The 25,102-nt window shown below is 42.6% G+C and overlaps 1 protein-coding gene across 1 annotated transcript in view; it reads right to left on the bottom strand.

The window, feature by feature from the left end:
* LOC123772757 (uncharacterized) overlaps positions 1–25,102 on the bottom strand; it is a gene marked incomplete in the record, with an annotated part of 455,577 nt that overhangs the window by 417,358 nt on the left and 13,117 nt on the right. Inside the window, 1 exon segment of the mRNA XM_069303388.1 lies at positions 21,747–21,887. Within this exon segment, the coding sequence (XP_069159489.1) occupies positions 21,747–21,887 (141 nt within the window).

The following is a 25,102-nucleotide window of genomic DNA, read 5'->3' as shown; positions in this document are numbered from 1 at the left end:
GGTGGAATGTAAGCATAAAGCAATTGCTTATGCATACATGATTTTAGACAGGGAATTCAATGTCGTAGAAACGTATTCATACGTAGGTCCAGATGCGGTCAATCATTTTATTACCAAGCTAGAAGCCTCATGGAAAGCTATTCATGCTCAGCTCCCCAACTTCCCTAAGAACTTGTCTAGAGAACAGGAAAGAATGTTTCAAAGACAAAATACGTGTCAATTGTGTCATCAAACTTTCAAGGATAAGAAAGATAAACATAGACATCATAATCATGCTATTCAGGAAAATAATTACTTAGGTGCTTATTGTGCTCGTTGCAATTTACAATGTAAAAATGCTCGTAGATACTTAACCACATTTTCCCATAATGCTGCCTATGATCTTGGAATTATACTTAAAGAACTGTCCAAAAATCCTCACCGCGATGTAGAAATTCTAACCAAGGAAGGATTGAAATTTATGCAAGTCATCATAGGTAAACTTAAATTCCTAGATAGCCTAGCTCTCCTTAATGGGTCATTAGGAACCTTAGCAAGCGAGCACGTTGCCGGTAAGAAACCCACCAAGTACACTGAACACATACTAAATGGCGTATCCGATGAAGCTAAAGCTCTGTTAATTAAAGGTAAACAAAGCCTATGTTATGATTATATTTCTTCCATGGACGTGTTAGACGAACCTCAGCTCCCTTCGCGAGATAAGTTTTACAATGTTTTACATGACTCTCCACTGTCTGAAGAAGATTATAACAATGCTCTTAAAGTATTTAATTTAGGGAACTGTACAAACATCAAGGATTACCTCATGTTATATTTAAAAGTTGACGTGGGAATGCTAGTTGATATATTTACACTTTGGCGAACATCACTGAAAGAAATTTATGAACTAGATATTGTTTTCTATGTATCACTTCCTAGTTATGCTTGGGACGCGTTCTTATTTAAATCAAAAGTTGTACTTGACTATGTGTATGATCAGAATATATATGATTTGTTGAGAAGGAATCTTAGAGGAGGGTTCACATCTTCCATTAGACAATTTACACAGGCTGTTAACGAGCACACTACATCTAACCCTAGCTCTGATGACGATACTCACATTTTGTACCTCGACTTTAACAGCTTATATGCAGCGTGCATGGCTGAGGTACTTCCCCAGGGAGGGATTAGACAATTAACTGACCTTGAGCGGGATACCTTATTAGGGCAAGGGTTACAGCATATCCCCTGTAATCAAGACAAAGGTTATTGGATTTTATGCGATACAAAACATGTATCTCCCGAGGTAGCCAGGTATACTGATGATCTGCCCCTTGTACTGTCTCATACTAATATAACGGAGGAGTTTTTGTCAGAGTACAGTAAGAAAACCCTTAATGATGAAAAACGTAAGCTCCCACCTAAAAATACTAAGTTAATTGCATCCCACTTGCCCCAAAACGACTACTTAGTAAGCCTTGATTTCCTGCAATTGCTATTAAAACTTGGACTAGAAGTTGAACGAGTAAAAACAATCTATGAATTTAATCAGGCTCCCTATTTAAAAGATTTTATTTCAACCAACATTCGAGAACGAGCCAATACCACCTGTAAAGTTAAAGGAAAAGCTTTTAAACTCATAAGTAATAGTCTGTACGGGAAATCAATGACAAATATATCTCGATATGCTAATACTCACCATCTAGTAACGACAAAACATTCATTCTTAACTCATGCAAGAAACCCTTTGTATAAACGAGCTGTCTCTTTAGGTCAAGATAGGGTTCTCTGTACAGTAATGAAAGACATCCTTAAAGTTACCACTCCTTCTTACATGGGATATCAGATCTTACAGATAGCCAAGAGGCGTTTATACGAGTTCTGGTATAATGTAGTTAAAGCCCATTATGGGGAGAGAGCTAGACTAATTTATACGGATACAGACTCATTCATATTTACTCTGACCTGTAAAGATGCTTTCCAAGAAATGACAAAAGCTCCTCTAGTAGATTATATGGATTTCAGTAATTTCGACAAAGATCATCCCATGTATTCTGCTACTCGCAAAGGTGAACTAGGACTCCTCAAGTCAGAAGTAAAGCAGAAAATCATAACTGAATTAATTGCACTCAAGCCTAAAACTTACTCTCTCCTAACCCTTGATAATGAACATTTATGTAAATGTAAAGGGATTCCTTATCACCAACAAAAGAAAATAACACATGCATCTTTTCAGAACACATTAGAGACAAATACAACTTTTAATTTTGTATCCCGATCTATTCGTAATGTTAATGGACAGATATGCACGTGTAAAACAACTAAGCGCGGTCTGTCAGCTTTTGATGACAAGAGATACCTCATTAGTCCCACAGAGTCATTAGCTTACGGTCACCCAGACATTCCAGAGCGTGAGGTACGGGTACAGGTAGAGGAAGAGGTACAGGAAGAGGTACAGGTAGAGGAAGAGGTGCAGGTAGGGGATCCAGTAATTGTAGATAATCCCCAACCAAGACGTCAATTGTTCCCCATTTTTAATCTTTGGGAAAAGCGGGATAGAGTCGCTCAGCAATTATTCCCTAACAACAACAACTAAGTCTGTTACTGTATTGTCTATGTATTATCTATAACTATATTCAAATGTCTATGATATTGTATTGGCTATGATTTGTTACTGTATTTGATATGAAAATGACTAAGATTTGTTACTGTATTGGATATGTTATGATTTAATGCCTATGATAATGTATATTCTATGATTTTATTACTGTATTGGATATGAAATGACTATGATTTTATTGGCTGTGATATTGTATATTCTATGATTTGTTACTGTATTGGATATGAAATGACTATGATTCAAATGGCTATAATAATGTATATTCTAAGATTTTATTACTGTATTGGATATGTTATGACTATGATTTTATTGGTTATGTTTAAATAAAACTCGAATGTAGATTTTGTTTAAATACTCCTTTCATTATATATTTGTAGTTAGTCTATTGAATCCTAGCAACATGGAAGGGCAGAAAAAAGTTATTACTGAATCCCAGTTGAATATATTTAGTGAACCGTCAAGAATTATTATTGCTGGATTTTCAAATGGTGGGAAGAGCTATTTATGTGCTAAAATGATAGAGAAATATCAGCAGAACTTTGCAAAAATAATTATCTGTGGAAGCGGGTATAAAGAGTTGAGAACTAATCCACTTATTAAACATAAGATATCTTTTTACTCTGAAATTGTAAACCCTTTAGATGATCGTGATCCAGAGGACACATCTCATATATTAGTTGTTTATGATGACTTGTATGTTGAATCTACAAACTCTAAAATAGTAAGTGATATATTTACTAAGGGACGGCATGAGAACATCTCTGTTATTTTTATAACCCAAAATATATTTTTCAGTGGGAAATTTTCTAGATCTATAAGTTTAAATGCTTCTCATTTTATTCTGCTTAAATCAAGAGACTTGTCCCAGATAGAAACATTAGGCAGACAAATATTCGGAAAACAAGATGCCAAGAAATTTTTAGATATATATAAGAAAGTGATTTCTCGACAGTATGGGTATTTACTTGTTGACTTGGGCGTTAAAACACCTGAATCCATAATATTTAGGGGAAATATTGTAAATGAACCCCCATATGAAATAGTGTATCAATGGTGAACATTACACAAGCTCTTAATAAGATATACAATGACCCCAAGTCCATAGGTGGGTTTGGTGGCGTTTTAAAATTGTATAAGGCTGCAAAGAAAACAATCCCTGAAATAACTATAAAAGATGTGAAAGACTATTTAAAAACGTCTAATGCTTATACCTTACATCTATTAAAAAAACGTAAATTTAAACGAAGACGTATCTTAGCACCTAGACCTAAAGCTTTCTTTACCAGTGACTTGGCTGATATGACATTGTTAGCTAAGCACAACAATGATATTAAATATTTATTAGTTTGTGTTGATATATTTTCAAGGTTTGCACATGTAGTTCCACTATCCACTAAATCAGGTCAAAGTGTAAGTGAAGCCATGAAAGCTGTTCTGGATTTACCTTCATCAAAAGGTGTAAGGAAGCTTAACACTGATAAGGGCGGTGAATTCTATAATAAATATATGAAACGATTGTTAGACAGTAAAAACATTGATCTGTACAGTGTATTTTCTCAGGAAACTAAAGCAAGCATTGCAGAGAGATTTATAAGAACATTGAAAACTAAGATATATAAATATTTAACGGCTTATAACACCTTAACCTATATAAATGTTTTACCCGATATGGTTAAAACGTATAATAGAACACCACATAGAGGATTAAAGGGGAAAATACCTATTGATGTACATGCTTTATCTTCGTCTCAAGATGTGACTAGGCAATTTAAGCTCATGTATAAAGGAGAGCAGCAGACTAAGCCACGCATCAGTAATCATCTGTCTGTAGGAGATACAGTACGGCTTGCCTTATCTAATCGTATTTCAAAGTTCAAAAGAGGTTTTCATCAACAGAACACTAAGGAAATATTTACAATTGCTCAAATTGATACTAAACAACCCGTGCCTTTATATTATCTAAAGGACTTAAATAATAGACTTATAGAAGGCGGATTTTATAGAGAGGAATTGACTCCCACCTACTTGTCAGATACATTTGAAATTGAGAGAATTATAAGTAAACGTAAAGTTGGTAATACTACTTTATATAAAGTTAGATACGTCGGTTACGACAGTTCATTTGATCAGTGGGTGAATTCAGATGACGTGAAGAAACTATGAAGAAGCAGCCCTTAGTTAGAAAGTATCGTGGATTTATTGAACTATTAGCTAGATTAGGTTATAATTCTAGGAAAAAGTTAATTAAGACTCTTAAAAAGGAACATATACTTTGCTTATCAGAAATATTTAATAATTTCTTAAAAAATAAAATTGAAGTTGGGAAGCCTATTTTAAAGAGACTTTCTAAATATAGAGCTCTACTCCATACATTAGCCTGTAAGAAGAAAGCTATTTCACTCAAGAAAGACATATTAACAAGTAAAAGAGGAGGTAATTTATTGGGCATTTTACTTCCTATAGCTATAAATTTCATTTCAAGGCTATTTAATAAGGAATAATGAAAGAATTCTATCTTGTACCACGAAAAGCTATTGATCAACAGAAGCCTACGGCAGTAAGTGTTGAGAAGCCTACGATGACAGTGAGAACAAATCCTGTTATACAACACTTGATAGACTTAAGATTAAAGCTTAAGGATTATGATTTTGCTGTCTCCTTGTTAAATTATTTTAATACAACTGGACTTGTAAAGTGGGATGAGGAAGGGAACATTACATCTCCAGTTACTGGGCTCAATATTGTTGATGACGTTATAGGCAGGATGTGCACTCCGAAATTGTTATTCCCAGAAGATAAACTGCCAATTGCAAAGTTGTTCTACTCTTTGACATCTACACCTAAGAATTTATTTAGAAATGTAGATGCGAAAAATCAAGTGTTTTCTCCTCCAAGTTTGAAGAGGAAGATCAAGGCTGTAGATGAAGGAGAGTCTACCTGGATATCATATTAAGGTGAGTTTCTGTTTATTTTTATCATTTACTATTAGTCTACAGGATGGATAGTTACGTTATATATGCAGCGAGTAACTCTGATACTGATGTATTTAAAAACAATGCTCCCAATGCTTTTGAAAATAGATTACATAATCAGCTGCCTTTAGACCCGAATAAAGCTTATGAAGTGTGCCTGAAGAATATATTCCTGCCTCCATCTTATTTCGCTGTTAGGAGGAATGACCCGGAAAGTTTTATTTCAGTTCAACTTCTAGTGTCTAATAAAAGTTTATCTGATTTGAGTACGGTGAATACATCTTTCACTTTAAAGTCGGATATTTTAGCCAGTGATAATTGCATAGAGCTAACGACTATTTTAAATAGAGAAATTTCTACTATATTTTCAAAAGGTTCACTGAGTTTTATAGGACCCGTACTTAATTATAATTTCCCAGATCACGGGGACGTTTATATGAAATATGATTCGAGTATTAATCGAATTAAGTTTAATGCAGCATTTAGTGAGAAGTTGTTAAAATTATTTATTACAAAGGATGGAAAATTAGTTGTTCGAATTTCTTTATCTTTCGGTCGAAATATATGTAAAGTTATTGGAGCTGAAGTAGGTAAAGCCTATGATATTTTTATTATGAATAAGCCACCTAATAACAGGTTATTTGTACAAGATACTTGCTATTATCATCCTAGGCCAGGAGGCCGTATAGATTTCTTGTGTGTATATTGTGATAAGGTGCAGCCCACCATGTTTGGTAATCAGATTGTAAATATCTTGGATGTTGTTTCGTTTCAAAGTAATGTAACACACAGGAAATTATATAAACCTTTAAATACGACTAATATTGATGGCATCAGTATTAGATTAACAGATCAAGATGGGGAGCCTGTATATTTTGAAAAGGATGGATGTACGATTGCAGTATTACATATTAGACCTGTTGATATATAATGGCATGAGTAGAGGGAGTTTATCATTCTCTCTTAACCTGTTTAAACATGAGGGTCGGGTTTGTACCGCTGTCTGTTGACGAGGTAGAGCGATTTATCGCTCCTCGAGGGAAGAGAGGTGGAGCACTGGGCGATATTACTGTTTTTGATAGAAGACATTTAAGAGGAGGTGGAATATTAAGTTTCTTAACTGGTCTAGCTCGTAGAGCAACTCCTTTCCTATTAAAAACTATCATGCCAGCAGCATTGACAATGGGACAGAATGTTTTGCAGGATATAAATGCTGGTCAAGGTACTTTGAAAGATTCAATTAGAAAACGCGGTATGGAAACATTGAAAAGTATAGGTCCTAAATTGTTAGCAGGTGGCCGAATAACGAAAAGAAAAATGAAAAGACCTGCCTATATAAAGAAAATGGATAGATATAAAGACGTGTTTTCATAAAAACAGTACTAGTTGTATGCTAGACGCAGACATGATGAGTGTAAATGCTCCTAGTGCAGCATTGCAAGTTCCTTTAGAAAATTATACAGCTGCTATAAGCGATGGCTTTCCTAAAGTTAGTCCTTATAGAATGGTTGAAAGTACGATATTTTCAAGACAGACACAGGATATTTTACCTGTGAATTCAAGTATTAACAATAAATTTAAAGACTCTTATATTGAATTTCGTATCCCGGGAGTTAAGGGTCAATTTATTGATCTTTCGAGCTTGACGCTAGAACTGATGGTTGAATTAACGGGACCTGACGGAATTACGGCTTTAGCGGATATTAAAAATGCATCAATAGTTAATGGCTTGTCCCAGACAATGTTTAAAGCTGTAACTGTTTATTTAAATGAGCAAGTGGTGGAAACTAATTCACTATTTTCATATTTATCATATGTAAAGCTAATGACTACGCTTTCTGAATGTAAAGCTGAAAGATTTAAAGAACTGACGTATTTCTATAATGATGTTTTCCCTGAAAAATATGATGTAGATTATTTTAAGAATGCCTCAGAAGACCTTAAATCTAGATTTGTAAAGTTAAAAACTGAGGGAGTAAATTGTTGCTTTAAACTGCTATTGGACATTACAACTTTGAGCGAATATCTTTTGGATGGAATTGATATTCGTTTGAGATTAGAACTTAACAGTGATCCGTGGGTTATAAACAGTATTGAATCTGGATATAAGTTTAACATAAAACTAGCTAGAATGTGGATTGATCGGATAACTCCATTTGCATCTGGATTGGAGGCTATTAATAGAGCTCTGGCTGAACAAAATACACCAGTTACATATACGTTTGATAAGACACTCCACAAGACGTTCATTCTTGGTAATGGGCAGCAGAGATTAAGTATTGACCAGCCATGGGGGAGCATTATCCCAGATAAATTATTTATTATGATGATGGATATGGAAGCAATATCAGGAGCGTATACACTTAATCCACTTTATTTCGATCACTGCGATTTATCTAATGTATATATTACACGTGATGGGACAAACTTATTTAATATAACTTGCAAGTTCCCGAATAAATGTTCGAAACTATACTACGAGACTCAAAATACAGTAGGCTTTAATGCTTGTAATACCTTGACATATAATTCATTTATAAAAGGAAGAACATTACTGGCATTTAGACTAACGCCTGAGGAATTGAGAGATACCCTTCCTATAGAGGCTTCGGGCAACCTGAGAATTACATTAGAATTTGCTGTTCCAGCGAAATCAAATAAAGTTATTATTTTATTCGGAATTACAACGGGAGTATTGAGAATTTATTCAGATAGGCGAGTTGTGTGTGATACAAGAGCATGAACTGCAAACAAATTAATACGGCATTGAACGATATGAAAGGTAGTAAAGCTAAATATATTGGATGCTATTTAGCGACGGATATATATAGAATAATGAAGCAAATACGGGACAGGCCGATTATGTTTATAATAAATACCTTAGGAAGAGACTCTAAGGAAGTAATGGGTCACTGGATTGCTGTATATAAATCTAAACGGAAAATAGTTATACTCGATTCATATGGAATAAATGTGTATTCGCCATATATTTCGGAGTTTTTAAATTATTATAAAGACTGTGATGTATACACGTTTACAGAGAGACTTCAGAGTTTAAATACTTACGTATGCGGGCTATATGCGATGTTTTTCTGTTACCATCTTTCAAACAAGGATCTAAAAACTGCAATAAAGCTATTTGAAACTAGTTTTACTTATGGAGAATATATGCAGAATGATAGGAACGTAATGAGGCTATCTTATGCTTTATTTAAAAATATGCCGAGCTGCTATGAAACGCTGTGTTATGATAAGAGCGATATTTGTTGGAAAATGTGCTTGGAGACGACTGGCTGAATGAGGCTATAACAAATTATCTAATGGGAAATGGTGAGTACATTTGTTTTGAGGTTTTATGTGTATGATAAATATTGTACATGTGTAAACGCTATCTGAAACTGTTATTCTTTATTTACAGAGATGAAGAGTGAATAGGACGGATATTATACAAGCGGATTGAGGAGCGAGCTTCTTAGAACTTCGGGCTAAATGAGTCGTTTATTATAAATTGTGTAAACTATGAATTAGATGACTAAATAAATTGTAAATAAATAAATAAGTTTTATTAACGCTTAATGTATATATATATATATATATAAATTATTACGGTGGCGAACGCCGACAATGACTGGTGGATGTCTGGGGCAGGTAATCAGGTGATGATGGCCTCGGGCAGATAGCCTGGGGCAGGTAGCTGGGGCCAGCTTAGATAGTCTCTGAGGCAGTTTTCAGTATTAAAGGTTACATTGAGATGCTTCGGTTGATTTGTATAAAACTGACTGGTTAATGAAAAAGGAATAAAATATTAGTATGTCAGAAAATAGGAAGAGGGAATAATATGAAGAGGAGAGAGAGAGAGGAGGGAGAGAGAGAGAGAGAGGAGGGACGGTCCAGATATTACGGATAAGATAAGATAAGATTAAGAGCTGACTGGCTGGCTGGCTGGCTGGGCGCAAAGTAAATAAAGGTGACGCGACAGATTGCGAGGTAAGGGGGGGAGGGAGGGAGGGGGGTGTGATGTACGAGACTTGAAAACAATGACTTATACAGATAACTTTCTAAATTTACATGAATAACTAAGGCTTACATAGACGATTTTGTAAGTTGAAAACAGGTAAAACATGTCCGTAGAGTTCTCATGGAAACCCTAAAGTGCTACACACGTTACTTGAATTTCTCCCATAAGGCCTTAACAAACTTCTATGTCTCGGAAATTATTTTTCTTATAAGAAATCCTTACTTCTAAAATCTGTGACTCCCCAAATTCGCCTGAAAACCCTTGGGGCGCACAGGGGATATTCTAAATTTACCTGAAACCCTTGGGGCGCACAGGGGATATTCTAAATTTACCTGAAACCCTTGGGGCGCACAGGGGATATTCTAAATTTACCTGAAACCCTTGGGGCGCACAGGGGATATTCTAAATTTACCTGAAACCCTTGGGGCGCACAGGGGATATTCTAAATTTACCTGAAACCCTTGGGGCGCACAGGGGATTTTCTAAATTTACCTGAAACCCTTGGGGCGCACAGGGGATTTTTCTCCCAGAAAAAAAAAATCCCCTGTGAGGCGCCTTCCCTACTACTGATGTTGACCTGATTACATGTGATTGGACATGATGCGGACGTGATTATATGGGATTGGACATGATGCGGACCTGATTACATGTGATTGGACATGATGTGGACCTGATTATATGTGATTGAACATGATGCGGACCTGATTACATGTGATTGGACATCATGTGGACCTGATTATATGGGATTGGACATGATGCGGACCTGATTACGTGTGATTGGACATGATGTGGACCTGATTATATGGGATTGGACATGATGCGGACCTGATTATATGGGATTGGACATGATGCGGACCTGATTATATGGGATTGGACATGATACGGACCTGATTACATGTGATTGGACATGATGCGGACCTGATCACACGTGATTCAACATGATGCGGACCAGATTGGGAAGTATCTTTTCCGATTCCTATTCTATCTAGCATATTATTGGCCAGTAATATCAGATTTAGCATAATCTGGATAGGTTGGTTGGCCTGTTCATCCCTGTTCATCCCTGTTCATCCCTGTTCATCCCTGTTCATCCCTGTTCATCCCTGGTTGTTTAGCCCAAAATCCGCCATATAGATCAGCTGTATTTAATTGTAGTTACTAATATATGTAGTCTAATATTGTAGTGACTGTCTGCTAATCAATAATTTTGAGTGATAGATTATATATATATATATATATATATATATATATATATATATATATATATATATATATATATATATATATATATATATATAAACCATTTATTCCCAGAATGTGTTGAAAGCGATTTGTGGGATTTTATCTCATACAGTCCACTTTATACATCATACAGTCCACTTTATACATCATACAGTCCACTTTATACATCATACAGTCCTCTTTATACATCATACAGTCCACTTTATACATCATACAGTCCACTTTATACATCATACAGTCCACTTTATACATCATACAGTCCACTTTATACATCATACAGTCCACTTTATACATCATACAGTCCACTTTATACATTATACAGTCCACTTTATACATCATACAGTCCACTTTATACATCATACAGTCCACTTTATACATCATACAGTCCACTTTATACATCATACAGTCCACTTTATACATCATACAGTCCACTTTATACATCATACAGTCCACTTTATACATCATACAGTCCACTTTATACATCATACAGTCCACTTTATACATCATACAGTCCACTTTATACATCATACAGTCCACTTTATACATCATACAGTCCACTTTATACATCATACAGTCCACTTTATACATCATACAGTCCACTTTATACATCATACAGTCCACTTTATACATCATACAGTCCACTTTATACATCATACAGTCCACTTTATACATTATACAGTCCACTTTATACATCATACAGTCCACTTTATACATCATACAGTCCACTTTATACATCATACAGTCCACTTTATACATCATACAGTCCACTTTATACATCATACAGTCCACTTTATACATCATACAGTCCACTTTATACATCATACAGTCCACTTTATACATCATACAGTCCACTTTATACATCATACAGTCCACTTTATACATCATACAGTCCACTTTATACATCATACAGTCCACTTTATACATCATACAGTCCACTTTATACATCATACAGTCCACTTTATACATCATACAGTCCACTTTATACATTATACAGTGCGCTATCGAAACAAATAAATTAACGTAAGAAATCGATTACTATATAAATTAAATTAAATTTCTAAATATATAAATCTCACAAATCAGTTTTCCCCCACAGTTCAGTGTTCACACAGTGTTCACACAGTGTTCACAAAGGGTGTTCACACAGTGTTCACACTGTGTTCACAAAGGGTGTTCACACAGTGTTCACAAAGGGTGTTCACACAGTGTTCACACAGTGTTCACACTGTGTTCACACAGTGTTCACACAGTGTTCACATAGTGTTCACACTGTGTGAACAAAGGGTGTTCACACAGTGTTCACAAAGGGTGTTCACACAGTGTTCACATAGTGTTCACACAGTGTTCACACAGTGTTCACACTGTGTTCACAAAGGGTGTTCACACAGTGTTCACATAGTGTTCACACAGTGTTCACACAGTGTTCACACTGTGTTCACAAAGGGTGTTCACACAGTGTTCACATTGTGTTCACAAAGGGTGTTCACACTGTGTTCACAAAGGGTGTTCACACAGTGTTCACAAAGGGTGTTCACATTGTGTTCACAAAGGGTGTTCACACTGTGTTCACAAAGGGTGTTCACACAGTGTTCACAAAGGGTGTTCACACAGTGTTCACAAAGGGTGTTCACACAGTGTTCACAAAGGGTGTTCACACAGTGTTCACAAAGGGTGTTCACACTGTGTTCACAAAGGGTGTTCACACTGTGTTCACAAAGGGTGTTCACACAGTGTTCACAAAGGGTGTTCACACAGTGTTCACAAAGGGTGTTCACACTGTGTGAACAAAGGGTGTTCACATTGTGTTCACAAAGGGTGTTCACACTGTGTTCACAAAGGGTGTTCACACAGTGTTCACAAAGGGTGTTCACACTGTGTTCACAAAGGGTGTTCACACAGTGTTCACAAAGGGTGTTCACACAGTGTTCACAAAGGGTGTTCACACAGTGTTCACAAAGGGTGTTCACATAGTGTTCACAAAGGGTGTTCACACTGTGTTCACAAAGGGTGTTCACACTGTGTTCACAAAGGGTGTTCACACTGTGTTCACACAGTGTTCACAAAGGGTGTTCACACTGTGTTCACAAAGGGTGTTCACACAGTGTTCACAAAGGGTGTTCACACAGTGTTCACAAAGGGTGTTCACACAGTGTTCACAAAGGGTGTTCACACAGTGTTCACAAAGGGTGTTCACACAGTGTTCACACATGTGTTCACACAGTGAGACCTGCTCTTCCCACCTGCTGTGCTCAAGCACTTGGGCTGGACGGTAGAGCGACGGTGTCCCTTCATGCAGGTCGGCGTTCAATCCCCGACCATCCACAAGTGGTCGGGCACCATTCCTTTCCCTCCGTCCCATCCCAAATCCGTATCCTGACCCCCTTCCCGGTGCTATATAGTCGTAATGGTTTGGGTGTTTTCTCCTAATATCCCCCCCCCCCCCTTCCCACTCCTTGTTCAACTTTCTGTGAAAGATCAGTTCTGACGCCAAGATCCTTCTGTTCATCACTCTGCTGAACAAGGAAATCGTGTTCATTTGGTCGTGGTGGTGCGGGTTATGCCCCTCATGTAAGGTCTTGCATTTGTCGGTATTAAAAAGCATTTACCAGTCTTTTGACCATTTGTGGAGTTCATGTATATCTGATGACCAATCACATATACAAATACATGTATATACATGATATGTCATATATATTCATGTATTTCTGATCTGAGTTGATGTATATCACTTTGTAAGGCTTCAAAATCATGGCCCAAAAAATTATTAAAAGACTTACCTGTAATCTGCATAATATATTGCAAAATACATCTTGAGGTTATCCTGAGATGATTTCGGGGCTTTTTAGTGTCCCCGCGGCCCGGTCCTCGACCAGGCCTCCACCCCCAGGAAGCAGCCCGTGACAGCTGACTAACTCCCAGGTACCTATTTTACTGCTAGGTAACAGGGGCATAGGGTGAAAGAAACTCTGCCCATTGTTTCTCCCCGGCGCCTGGGATCGAACCCAGGACTACAGGATCACAAGTCCAGCGTGATGTCCGCTCGGCCGACCGGCTCCCATACATATATGTTGCCGTGCAAAAACTTTCTTACTACCTGGTCGAGGACCGGGCCGCGGGGACACTAAAGCCCCGAAATCAAATCATCTCAAGATAACCTCAAGATAACCTGTCATTATCATTAAAAGGAATATATATATTACATGTCATTTTTAATATAACAATTTCCACTGCTCCATCCAGTTCTCGTCGTAGTACGTCGCAATTTTGACGTACACGTTACCCAAGGCCAAAAACTCTCGTATCAAGAAAATAGTATCGGGTCGCCAAATTGACTTAATACCCCGTTTTCTGTTCGTGGGTCCTCTGCTTGGTTAGGTTAGGGCACTTTAGTTCGACATTTTCTTGATGTTGGGAACGGGTTGAGTGCTTAGAGGATGAGTGCTGTGTATGACTGACCTAGAGGCTGTATGACTGACCTAGAGGCTGTATGACTGCCCTGGAGGCTGTATGACTGACCTAGAGGCTGTATGACTGCCCTAGAGGCTGTATGATTGCCCTGGAGGCTGTATGAGTGACCTAGAGGCTGTATGACTGACCTAGAGGCTGTATGACTGACCTAGAGGCTGTATGACTGCCCTGGAGGCTGTATGACTGACCTAGAGGCTGTATGACTGCCCTGGAGGCTGTATGACTGACCTAGAGGCTGTATGACTGCCCTAGAGGCTGTATGACTGCCCTGGAGGCTGTATGACTGACCTAGAGGCTGTATGACTGCCCTGGAGGCTGTATGACTGACCTAGAGGCTGTATGACTGCCCTAGAGGCTGTATGATTGCCCTGGAGGCTGTATGAGTGACCTAGAGGCTGTATGACTGACCTAGAGGCTGTATGACTGACCTAGAGGCTGTATGACTGCCCTGGAGGCTGTATGACTGACCTAGAGGCTGTATGACTGCCCTGGAGGCTGTATGACTGACCTAGAGGCTGTATGACTGCCCTAGAGGCTGTATGACTGCCCTGGAGGCTGTATGACTGACCTAGAGGCTGTATGACTGACCTAGAGGCTGTATGACTGACCTAGAGGCTGTATGACTGCCCTGGAGGCTGTATGACTGACCTAGAGGCTGTATGACTGCCCTAGAGGCTGTATGACTGCCCTAGAGGCTGTATGACTGCCCTGGGAGGCTGTATGACTGACCTAGAGGCTGTATGACTGCCCTGGAGGCTGTCTGACTGACCTAAAGGCTGTATGACTGACCTAGAAGCTGTATGACTGCCCTAGAGGCTGTATGACTGCCCTGGAGGCTGTATGACTACCCTAGAGGCTGTATGACTGCCCTGGAGGCTGTATGACTGACCTAGAGGCTGTATGACTGCCCTAGAGGCTGTATGACTGCCCTGGAGGCTGTCTGACCTAAAGGCTGTATGACTGACCTAGAAGCTGTATGACTGCCCTAGAGGCTGTATGACTGCCCTGGAGGCTGTATGACTGCCCTAGAGGCTGTATGACTGACCTAGAGGCTGTATGACTGACCTAGAGGCTGTATGACTGCCCTAGAGGCTGTATGACTGACCTAGAGGCTGTATGACTGACCTAGAGCCTGTATGACTGCCCTAGAGGCTGTATGACTGACCTAGAGGCTGTATGACTGACCTAGAGGCTGTATGACTGACCTAGAGGCTGTATGACTGACCTAGAGGCTGTATGACTGCCCTAGAGGCTGTATGACTGCCCTGGAGGCTGTATGACTGACCTAGAGGCTGTATGACTGACCTAAAGGCTGTATGACTGACCTAGAAGCTGTATGACTGCCCTAGAGGCTGTATGACTGCCCTGGAGGCTGTATGACTGCCCTAGAGGCTGTATGACTGACCTAGAGGCTGTATGACTGACCTAAAGGCTGTATGACTGACCTAGAGGCTGTATGACTGACCTAGAGGCTGTATGACTGCCCTAGAGGCTGTATGACTGACCTAGAGGCTGTATGACTGCCCTGGAGGCTGTATGACTGACCTAGAGGCTGTATGACTGACCTAAATCTGTATGACTGACCTAGAGGCTGTATGACTGACCTAGAGGCTGTATGACTGACCTAGAGGCTGTATGACTGACCTAGAGGCAGTATGACTGACCTAAAGGCTGTATGACTGACCTAGGAGGCTATATGACTGACCTAGAGGCTGTATGACTGCCCTAGAGGCTGTATGACTGCCCTGGAGGCTGTATGACTGACCTAAAGGCTGTATGACTGACCTAGAGGCTGTATGACTGACCTAGAGGCTGTATGACTGACCTAGAGGCTGTATGACTGCCCTGGAGGCTGTATGACTGACCTAGAGGCTGTATGACTGACCTAGAGGCTGTATGACTGCCCTAGAGGCTGTATGACTGACCTAGAGGCTGTATGACTGCCCTAGAGGCTGTATGACTGACCTAGGAGGCTGTATGACTGCTCTAGAGGCTGTATGACTGCCCTAGAGGCTGTATGACTGACCTAGAGGCTGTATGACTGTCCTAGAGGCTCTATGACTGACCTAGAGGCTGTATGACTGCCCTAGAGGCTGTATGACTGACCTAGAGGCTGTATGACTGCCCTAGAGGCTGTATGACCGACCTAGAGGCTGTATGACTACCCTAGAGGCTGTATGACTGACCTAGAGGCTGTATGACTGCCCTAGAGGCTGTATGACTGCCCTGGGAGGCTGTATGACCGCCCTAGAGGCTGTATGACTGCCCTGGGAGGCTGTATGACTGGCCTAGAGGCTGTATGACTGCCCTAGAGGCTCTATGACTGCCCTAGAGGCTGTATGACTACCCTAAAGGCTGTATGACTGACCTAGAGGCTGTATGACTGCCTTAGAGGCTGTATGACTGCCCTAGAGGCTGTATGACTGACCTAGAGGCTGTTTGACTGACCTAGAGGATGTATGACTGCCCTAGAGGCTGTATGACTGACCTAGAGGCTGTATGACTGACCTAGGAGGCTGTATGACTGACCTAGAGGCAGTATGACTGACTTAGAGGCTGTATGACTGACCTAGAGGCTGTATGACTGACCTAGAGGCTGTATGACTGTCCTAGAGGCTGTATGACTGCCCTAGAGGCTGTATGACTGACCTGGAGGCTGTATGACTGCCCTAGAGGCAGTATGACTGTCCTAGAGGCTGTATGACTGCCCTAGAGGCTGTATGACTGTCCTAGAGGCTGTATGACTGACCTAGAGGATGTATGACTGACCTAGAGGCAGTATGACTGCCCTAGAGGAGGCTGTATGACTGCTCTAGAGGCTATATGACTGACCTAGAGGCTGTATGACTGACCTAGAGGCTGTATGACTGCCCTAGAGGCTGTATGACTGCCCTAGAGGCTGTATCACTGCCCTGGGAGGCTGTATGACTGGCCTAGAGGCTGTATGACTGCCCTAGAGGCTGTATGACTGACCTAGAGGCTGTATGACTGCCCTAGAGGCTGTATGACTGACCTAGAGGCTGTATGACTGCCCTAGAGGCTCTATGACTGACCTAGAGGCTGTATGACTGCCCTAAAGGCTGTATGACTGACCTAGAGGCTGTATGACTGACCTAGAGGCTGTATGACTGGCCTAGAGGCTGTATGACTGCCCTAAAGGCTGTATGACTGCCCTAGAGGCTGTATGACTTCCCTGGGAGGCTGTATGACTGCCCTAGAGGCTCTATGACTGCCCTAGAGGCTGTATGACTACCCTAAAGGCTGTATGACTGACCTAGAGGCTGTATGACTGCCCTAGAGGCTGTATGACTGCCCTAGAGGCTGTATGACTGACCTAGAGGCTGTATGACTGCCCTAGAGGCTGTATGACTGACCTAGAGTCTGTATGACTGACCTAGGAGGCTGTATGACTGCCCTAGAGGCTGTATGACTGACCTAGAGGCTGTATGACTGACTTAGAGGCTGTATGACTGACCTAGAGGCTGTATGACTGACCTAGAGACTGTATGACTGCCCTAGGGGCTGTATGACTGCCCTAGAGGCTGTATGACTGACCTGGAGGCTGTATGACTGCCCTAGAGGCTGTATGACTGACCTAGAGGATGTATGACTGACCTAGAGGCAGTATGACTGCCCTAGAGGAGGCTGTATGACTGCTCTAGAGGCTGTATGACTGACCTAGAGGCTGTATGACTGACCTAGAGGCTGTATGACTGCCCTAGGGGCTGTATGACTGCCCTAGAGGCTGTATGACTGACCTGGAGGCTGTATGACTGCCCTAGAGGCTGTATGACTGGCCTAGGAGGCTGTATGACTGACCTGGGAGGCTGTATGACTGACCTAGGAGGCTGTATGACTGACCTAGGAGGCTGAATGACTGACCTAGAGGCTGTATGACTGCCCTAGAGGCTGTATGACTGCCCTAGAGGCTGTATGACTGACCTAGAGGCTGTATGACTGACCTAGAGGCTGTATGACTGCCCTAGAGGCTGTATGACTGACCTAGAGGCTGTACGACTGCCCTAGAGGCTGTATAACTGCCCAAGAGGCTGTATGACTGACCTAGAGGCTGTATGACTGACCTAGAGGCTGTATGACTGCCCTAGAGGCTGTATGACTGCCCGAGAGGCTGTATGACTGACCTAGAGGCTGTATGACTGCCCTAGAGGCTGTATGACTGCCCTAGAGGCTGTATGACTGCCCTAGAAGCTGTATGACTGCCCTAGGAGGCTGTATGACTGCCCTAGAAGCTGTATGACTGCCCTAGGAGGCTGTATGACTGACCTAGGAGGCTGTATGACTGACCTAGGAGGCTGTATGACTGCCCTAGGAGGCTGTATGACTGCCCTAGGAGGGTGTATGACTGCCCTAGGAGGCTGTATGACTGCCCTAGGAGGCTGTATGACTGCCCTAGGAGGCTGTATGACTGCCCTAGGAAGCTGTATGACTGCCCTAAGAGGCTGTATGACTGACCTAGGAGGCTGTATGACTGCCCTAGGAGGCTGTATGACTGACCTAGGAGGCTGTATGACTGACCTAGGAGGCTGTATGACTGACCTAGAGGCTGTATGACTGACCTAGAGGCTGAATGACTGACCTAGGAGGCTGTATGACTGACCTAGAGGCTGTATGACTGACCTAGAGGCTGTATGACTGACCTAGAGGCTGTATAACTGACCTGGTAGGCTGTATGACTGATCTAGAGGCTGTATAACTGACCTGGTAGGCTGTATGACTGCCCTGGTAGGCTGTATGACTGACCTAGAGGCTGTATAACTGACCTGGTAGGCTGTATGACTGATCTAGAGGCTGTATGACTGACCTAGAGGCTGTATAACTGACCTTGTAGGCTGTATGACTGACCTGGAGGCTGTATGACTGATCTAGAGGCTGTATGACTGACCTAGAGGCTGTATGAATGCCCTGGTGGGCTGTATGACTGATCTAGAGGCTGTATGACTGACCTAGAGGCTGTATGACTGACGTAGAGGCTGTATGACTGACCTAGAGGCTGTATGACTGCCCTGGTAAGCTGTATGACTGACCTGGAGGCTGTATGACTGATCTAGAGGCTGTATGACTGACCTAGAGGCTGTATAACTGACCTGGTAGGCTGTATGACTGACCTGGAGGCTGTATGACTGATCTAGAGGCTGTATGACTGACCTAGAAGCTGTATGACTGACCTGGAGGCTGTATGACTGACCTAGAGGCTGTATGACTGACCTAGAGGCTGTATGGCTGACCTAGAAACTGTATGACTGCCCTAGAAGCTGAATGACTGCCCTAGAGGCTGTATGACTGATCTAGGAGGCTGTATAACTGACCTGGTAGGCTGTATGACTGACCTAGAGGCTGTATGACAGACCTAGAGGCTGAATAACTGACCTGGTAGGCTGTATGACTGACCTAGAGGCTGAATGACTGCCCTAGAGGCTGTATGACTGACCTAGAGGCTGTATGACTGACCTAGAGGCTGTATGACTGACCTAGAGGTGTATGACTGACCTAGGAGACTGTATGACTGCCCTAGAGACTGTATGACTGCCCTAGAGGCTGTATGACTGACCTAGACGCTATATGACTGACCTAGGAGACTGTATGACTGACCTAGGAGGCTGTATGACTGCCCTAAAGGCTGTATGACTGACCTAGAGGCTGTATGACTGACCTAGGAGGCTGTATGACTGCCCTAGAGGCTGTATGACTGACCTAGAGGCTGTATGACTGCCCTAGGAAGCTGTATGACTGACCTAGATGCTGTATGACTGCCCTAGGAGGCTGTATGACTGACCTGGGAGGCTGTATGACTGCCCTAGAGGTTGTATGACTGACCTAGGAGGCTGTATGACTGACCTAGAGGTTGTATGACTGACCTAGGAGGCTGTATGACTGCCCTAGAGGCTGTATGACTGACCTAGAGGCTGTATGACTGCCCTTGGAAGCTGTATGACTGACCTAGAGGCTGTATGACTGCCCTAAGAGGCTGTATGACTGACCTGGGAGGCTGTATGACTGCCCTAGAGGTTGTATGACTGACCTAGGAGGCTGTATGACTGACCTAGTTACTGTATGACTGACCAAGGAGGCTGTATGACTGCCCTAGAGGCTGTATGACTGACCTAGAGGCTGTATGACTGACCAAGGAGGCTGTATGACTGCCCTAGAGGCTGTATGACTGACCAAGGAGGCTGTATGACTGACCTAGAGGCTGTATGACTGACCTAGAGGCTGTATGACTGCCCTGGTAGGCTGTATGACTGACCTGGAGGCTGTATGACTGATCTAGAGGCTGTATGACTGACCTAGAGGCTGTATAACTGACCTGGTAGGCTGTATGACTGACCTGGAGGCTGTATGACTGCTCTAGAGGCTGTATGACTGACCTAGAAGCTGTATGACTGACCTGGAGGCTGTATGACTGACCTAGAGGCTGTATGACTGACCTAGAAACTGTATGACTGCCCTAGAAGCTGAATGACTGCCCTAGAGGCTGTATGACTGATCTAGGAGGCTGTATAACTGACCTGGTAGGCTGTATGACTGACCTAGAGGCTGTATGACTGACCTAGAGGCTGTATAACTGACCTGGTAGGCTGTATGACTGACCTAGAGGCTGAAGGACTGCCCTAGAGGCTGTATGACTGACCTAGAGGCTGTATGACTGACCTAGAGGCTGTATGACTGACCTAGAGGTGTATGACTGACCTAGGAGACTGTATGACTGCCCTAGAGACTGTATGACTGCCCTAGAGGCTGTATGACTGACCTAGAGGCTGTATGACTGACCTAGGAGACTGTATGACTGACCTAGGAGGCTGTATGACTGCCCTAAAGGCTGTATGACTGACCTAGAGGCTGTATGACTGACCTAGGAGGCTGTATGACTGCCCTAGAGGCTGTATGACTGACCTAGAGGCTGTATGACTGCCCTAGGAAGCTGTATGACTGACCTAGATGCTGTATGACTGCCCTAGGAGGCTGTATGACTGACCTGGGAGGCTGTATGACTGCCCTAGAGGTTGTATGACTGACCTAGGAGGCTGTATGACTGACCTAGAGGCTGTATAACTGACCAAGGAGGCTGTATGACTGCCATAGAGGCTGTATGACTGACCTAGAGGCTGTATGACTGCCCTATGAAGCTGTATGACTGACCTAGAGGCTGTATGACTGTCCTAAGAGGCTGTTTGACTGACCTGGGAGGCTGTATGACTGCCCTAGAGGTTGTATGACTGACCTAGGAGGCTGTATGACTGACCTACTTACTGTATGACTGACCAAGGAGGCTGTATGACTGCCCTAGGAGGCTGTATGACTGACCTAGTTACTGTATGACTGACCAAGGAGGCTGTATGACTGCCCTAGGAGGCTGTATGACTGACCTAGAGGCTGTATGACTGACCAAGGAGGCTGTATGACTGACCAAGGAGGCTGTATGACTGACCTGGACAATGTTCCAGTAGTGAACGACGGCGGCCAGGCTCTCAGTGACCTCGGGACAAGCAGCGCCTAAGAGTATCATCATCTTGGCCCTGGAGGTGTAGATGGCGTGGAAGAAGGCGTCGACGCCGCTCCCGCTATCACACTGCCGGAAGGACAACAACACAACTTATTTATTACCTCCTGTGGACAATTGGGTTCATTGTATTGCCGTCTCGGAGATGGAGAAGGCGGTGAGGTCATTAGGCTCCAGCTCTAAGAGCCAGGAGACCAGGTATAATTGCATTGTTAGCAAAGAAAGAGGAAACTAATTACATTGTCTCCCCCGGGTATTGGTAGGAATTATTAAGCTGTCAACAAATAGGATGAGCAATTGGTATTAATGATCTGATATTCTTATATGAGATAATTGAATGTTTACTGCGGTCTTAAGTGTCACTTTAAGATCTTAGTGGTCTGAGAGTGTCACTTAAAGACCTTAGTGGTCTGAGAGTGTCACTTAAAGACCTCAGTGGTCTGAGAGTGTCACTTAAAGACCTCAGTGGTCTGAGAGTGTCCCTTAAAGACCTCAGTGGTCTGAGAGTGTCACTTAAAGACCTCAGTGGCCTGAGAGTGTCACTTAAAGACCTCAGTGGTCTGAGAGTGTCACTTAAAGACTTCAGTGGTCTGAGAGTGTCACTTAAAGACCTCAGTGGTCTGAGAGTGTCACTTAAAGACCTCAGTGGTCTGAAAGTGTCACTTAAAGACCTCAGTGGTCTGAAAGTGTCACTTAAAGACCTCAGTGGTCTGAGAGTGTCACTTAAAGACCTCAGTGGTCTGAGAGTGTCACTTAAAGACCTCAGTGGTCTGAGAGTGTCACTTAAAGACCTCAGTGGTCTGAGAGTGTCACTTAAAGACCTCAGTGGTCTGAGAGTGTCACTTAAAGACCTCAGTGGTCTGAGAGTGTCACTTAAAGACCTCAGTGGTCTGAGAGTGTCACTTAAAGACCTCAGTGGTCTGAGAGTGTCACTTAAAGACCTCAGTGGTCTGAGAGTGTCACTTAAAGACCTCAGTGGTCTGAGAGTGTCACTTAAAGACCTCAGTGGTCTGAGAGTGTCACTTAAAGACCTCAGTGGTCTGAGAGTGTCACTTAAAGACCTCAGTGGTCTGAGAGTGTCACTTAAAGACCTCAGTGGTCTGAGAGTGTCACTAAAAGATCTCAGTGGTCTGAGAGTGTCACTTAAAGACCTCAGTGGTCTGAGAGTGTCACTTAAAGACCTCAGTGGTCTGAGAGTGTCACTTAAAGACCTCAGTGGTCTGAGAGTGTCACTTAAAGACCTCAGTGGTCTGAGAGTGTCACTTAAAGACCTCAGTGGTCTGAGAGTGTCACTTAAAGACCTCAGTGGTCTGAGAGTGTCACTTAAAGACCTCAGTGGTCTGAGAGTGTCACTTAAAGACCTCAGTGGTCTGAGAGTGTCACTTAAAGATCTCAGTGGTCTGAGAGTGTCACTTAAAGACCTCAGTGGTCTGAGAGTGTCACTTAAAGACCTCAGTGGTCTGAGAGTGTCACTTAAAGACCTCAGTGGTCTGAGAGTGTCACTTAAAGACCTCAGTGGTCTGAGAGTGTCACTTAAAGACCTCAGTGGTCTGAGAGTGTCACTTAAAGATCTCAGTGGTCTGAGAGTGTCACTTAAAGACCTCAGTGGTCTGAGAGTGTCACTTAAAGACCTCAGTGGTCTGAGAGTGTCACTTAAAGACCTCAGTGGTCTGAGAGTGTCACTTAAAGACCTCAGTGGTCTGAGAGTGTCACTTAAAGACCTCAGTGGTCTGAGAGTGTCACTTAAAGACCTCAGTGGTCTGAGAGTGTCACTTAAAGACCTCAGTGGTCTTAAGTGTCACTAAAGACCTCAGTGGTCTTAAGTGTCACTAAAGACCTCAGTGGTCTTAAGTGTCACTTCAAGACCTCAGTGCCTGCTTACAGGAGTGAGACGTGACTCACTCCTGTACCCCTCCTGTGTGAGTCTAACTAGTGGGTCAGGCTGACCATGAGCTACGAGGCTTACAGGAGTCAACAGCTCCCTCCTGTGTAGTAACCAAACCTTCCATAATCATGCCAGCTTAGATTACATTAATTAAACCGTTTATGAGCTCCGGAACATTAAAAAGATCCCTTTAACAATTACTAACTTTCGTGGCGTCATTTTGGTGCTCCTAAACTCTTTAATAAATATAGATAAAGTTCGGACACCTTGCCGCCGCTGGCAGCCCCATGGTGTTATATTTTATAGCAGTGGATAGTTAGGGTAAAGTGTGACTAGAACCGCGCGCACCATCTGCCCAGCTGGCACTCACGAGTGGCACCTGGTTACCCTACTGTGGTTTGGTCTTTTAAATTGACTTAAACTTGGGATCAAAACTTTGCCTGTACTCTGGGACTTGAGGATGGAAGGGGAGTTGATACAGTCAATCAAGTTTAAACTCTATTTCAGCTTAAATGGGAAAAATAACTTTTGCTTCAAAGTTCCCGGATTGACATAGATCTGATGTGTAAGATTCCTTGACCTGGAGGGTGAGACGTTGTGTATGGTGATGTATGGTGACCCCTGGTTGTGTGTGGTGATGTATGGTGACTCCTGTGATGTATGGTGACTCCTGGGTATGTGTGGTGATGTATGGTGACTCCTGTGATGTATGGTGACCCCTGGGTGTGTGTGGTGATGTATGGTGACTCCTGTGACGTATGGTGACTCCTGGGTATGTGTGGTGATGTATGGTGACTCCTGTGATGTATGGTGACTCCTGGATATGTGTGGTGATGTATGGTGACTCCTGGGTGTGTGTGGTGATGCATGGAGACTCCTGTGATGTATGGTGACCCCTGGACGTGTGTGGTGATGTATGGTGACTCCTGTGATGTATGGTGACTCCTGGGTATGTTTGGTGATGTATGGTGACTCCTGTGATGTATGGTGACTCCTGGGTATTTGTGGTGATGTATGGTGACTCCTGGGTGTGTGTGATGTATGGTGACCCCTGGTTGTGTGTGGTGATGTATGGTGACTCCTGTGATGTATGGTGACTCCTGTGATGTATGGTGACTCCTGGGTATGTGTGGTGATGTATGGTGACTCCTGTGATGTATGGTGACTCCTGGGTGTGTGTGGTGATGTATGGTGACTCCTGGGTGTGTGTGGTGATGCATGGTGACCCCTGGGTGTGTGTGGTGATGTATGGTGACTCCTGTGATGTATGGTGACTCCTGGGTGTGTGTGGTGATGTATGGTGACTCCTGGGTATGTGTGGTGACTCCTGGGTGTGTGTGGTGATGTATGGTGACCCCTGTGATGTATGGTGACTCCTGGGTGTGTGTGGTGATGCATG

This window comes from Procambarus clarkii, chromosome 50 (assembly GCF_040958095.1).
Source record: "Procambarus clarkii isolate CNS0578487 chromosome 50, FALCON_Pclarkii_2.0, whole genome shotgun sequence".
NCBI classification, from domain to species: Eukaryota; Metazoa; Arthropoda; class Malacostraca; order Decapoda; family Cambaridae; genus Procambarus; species Procambarus clarkii.
This window is presented reverse-complemented; position numbering and strand designations above follow the sequence as displayed.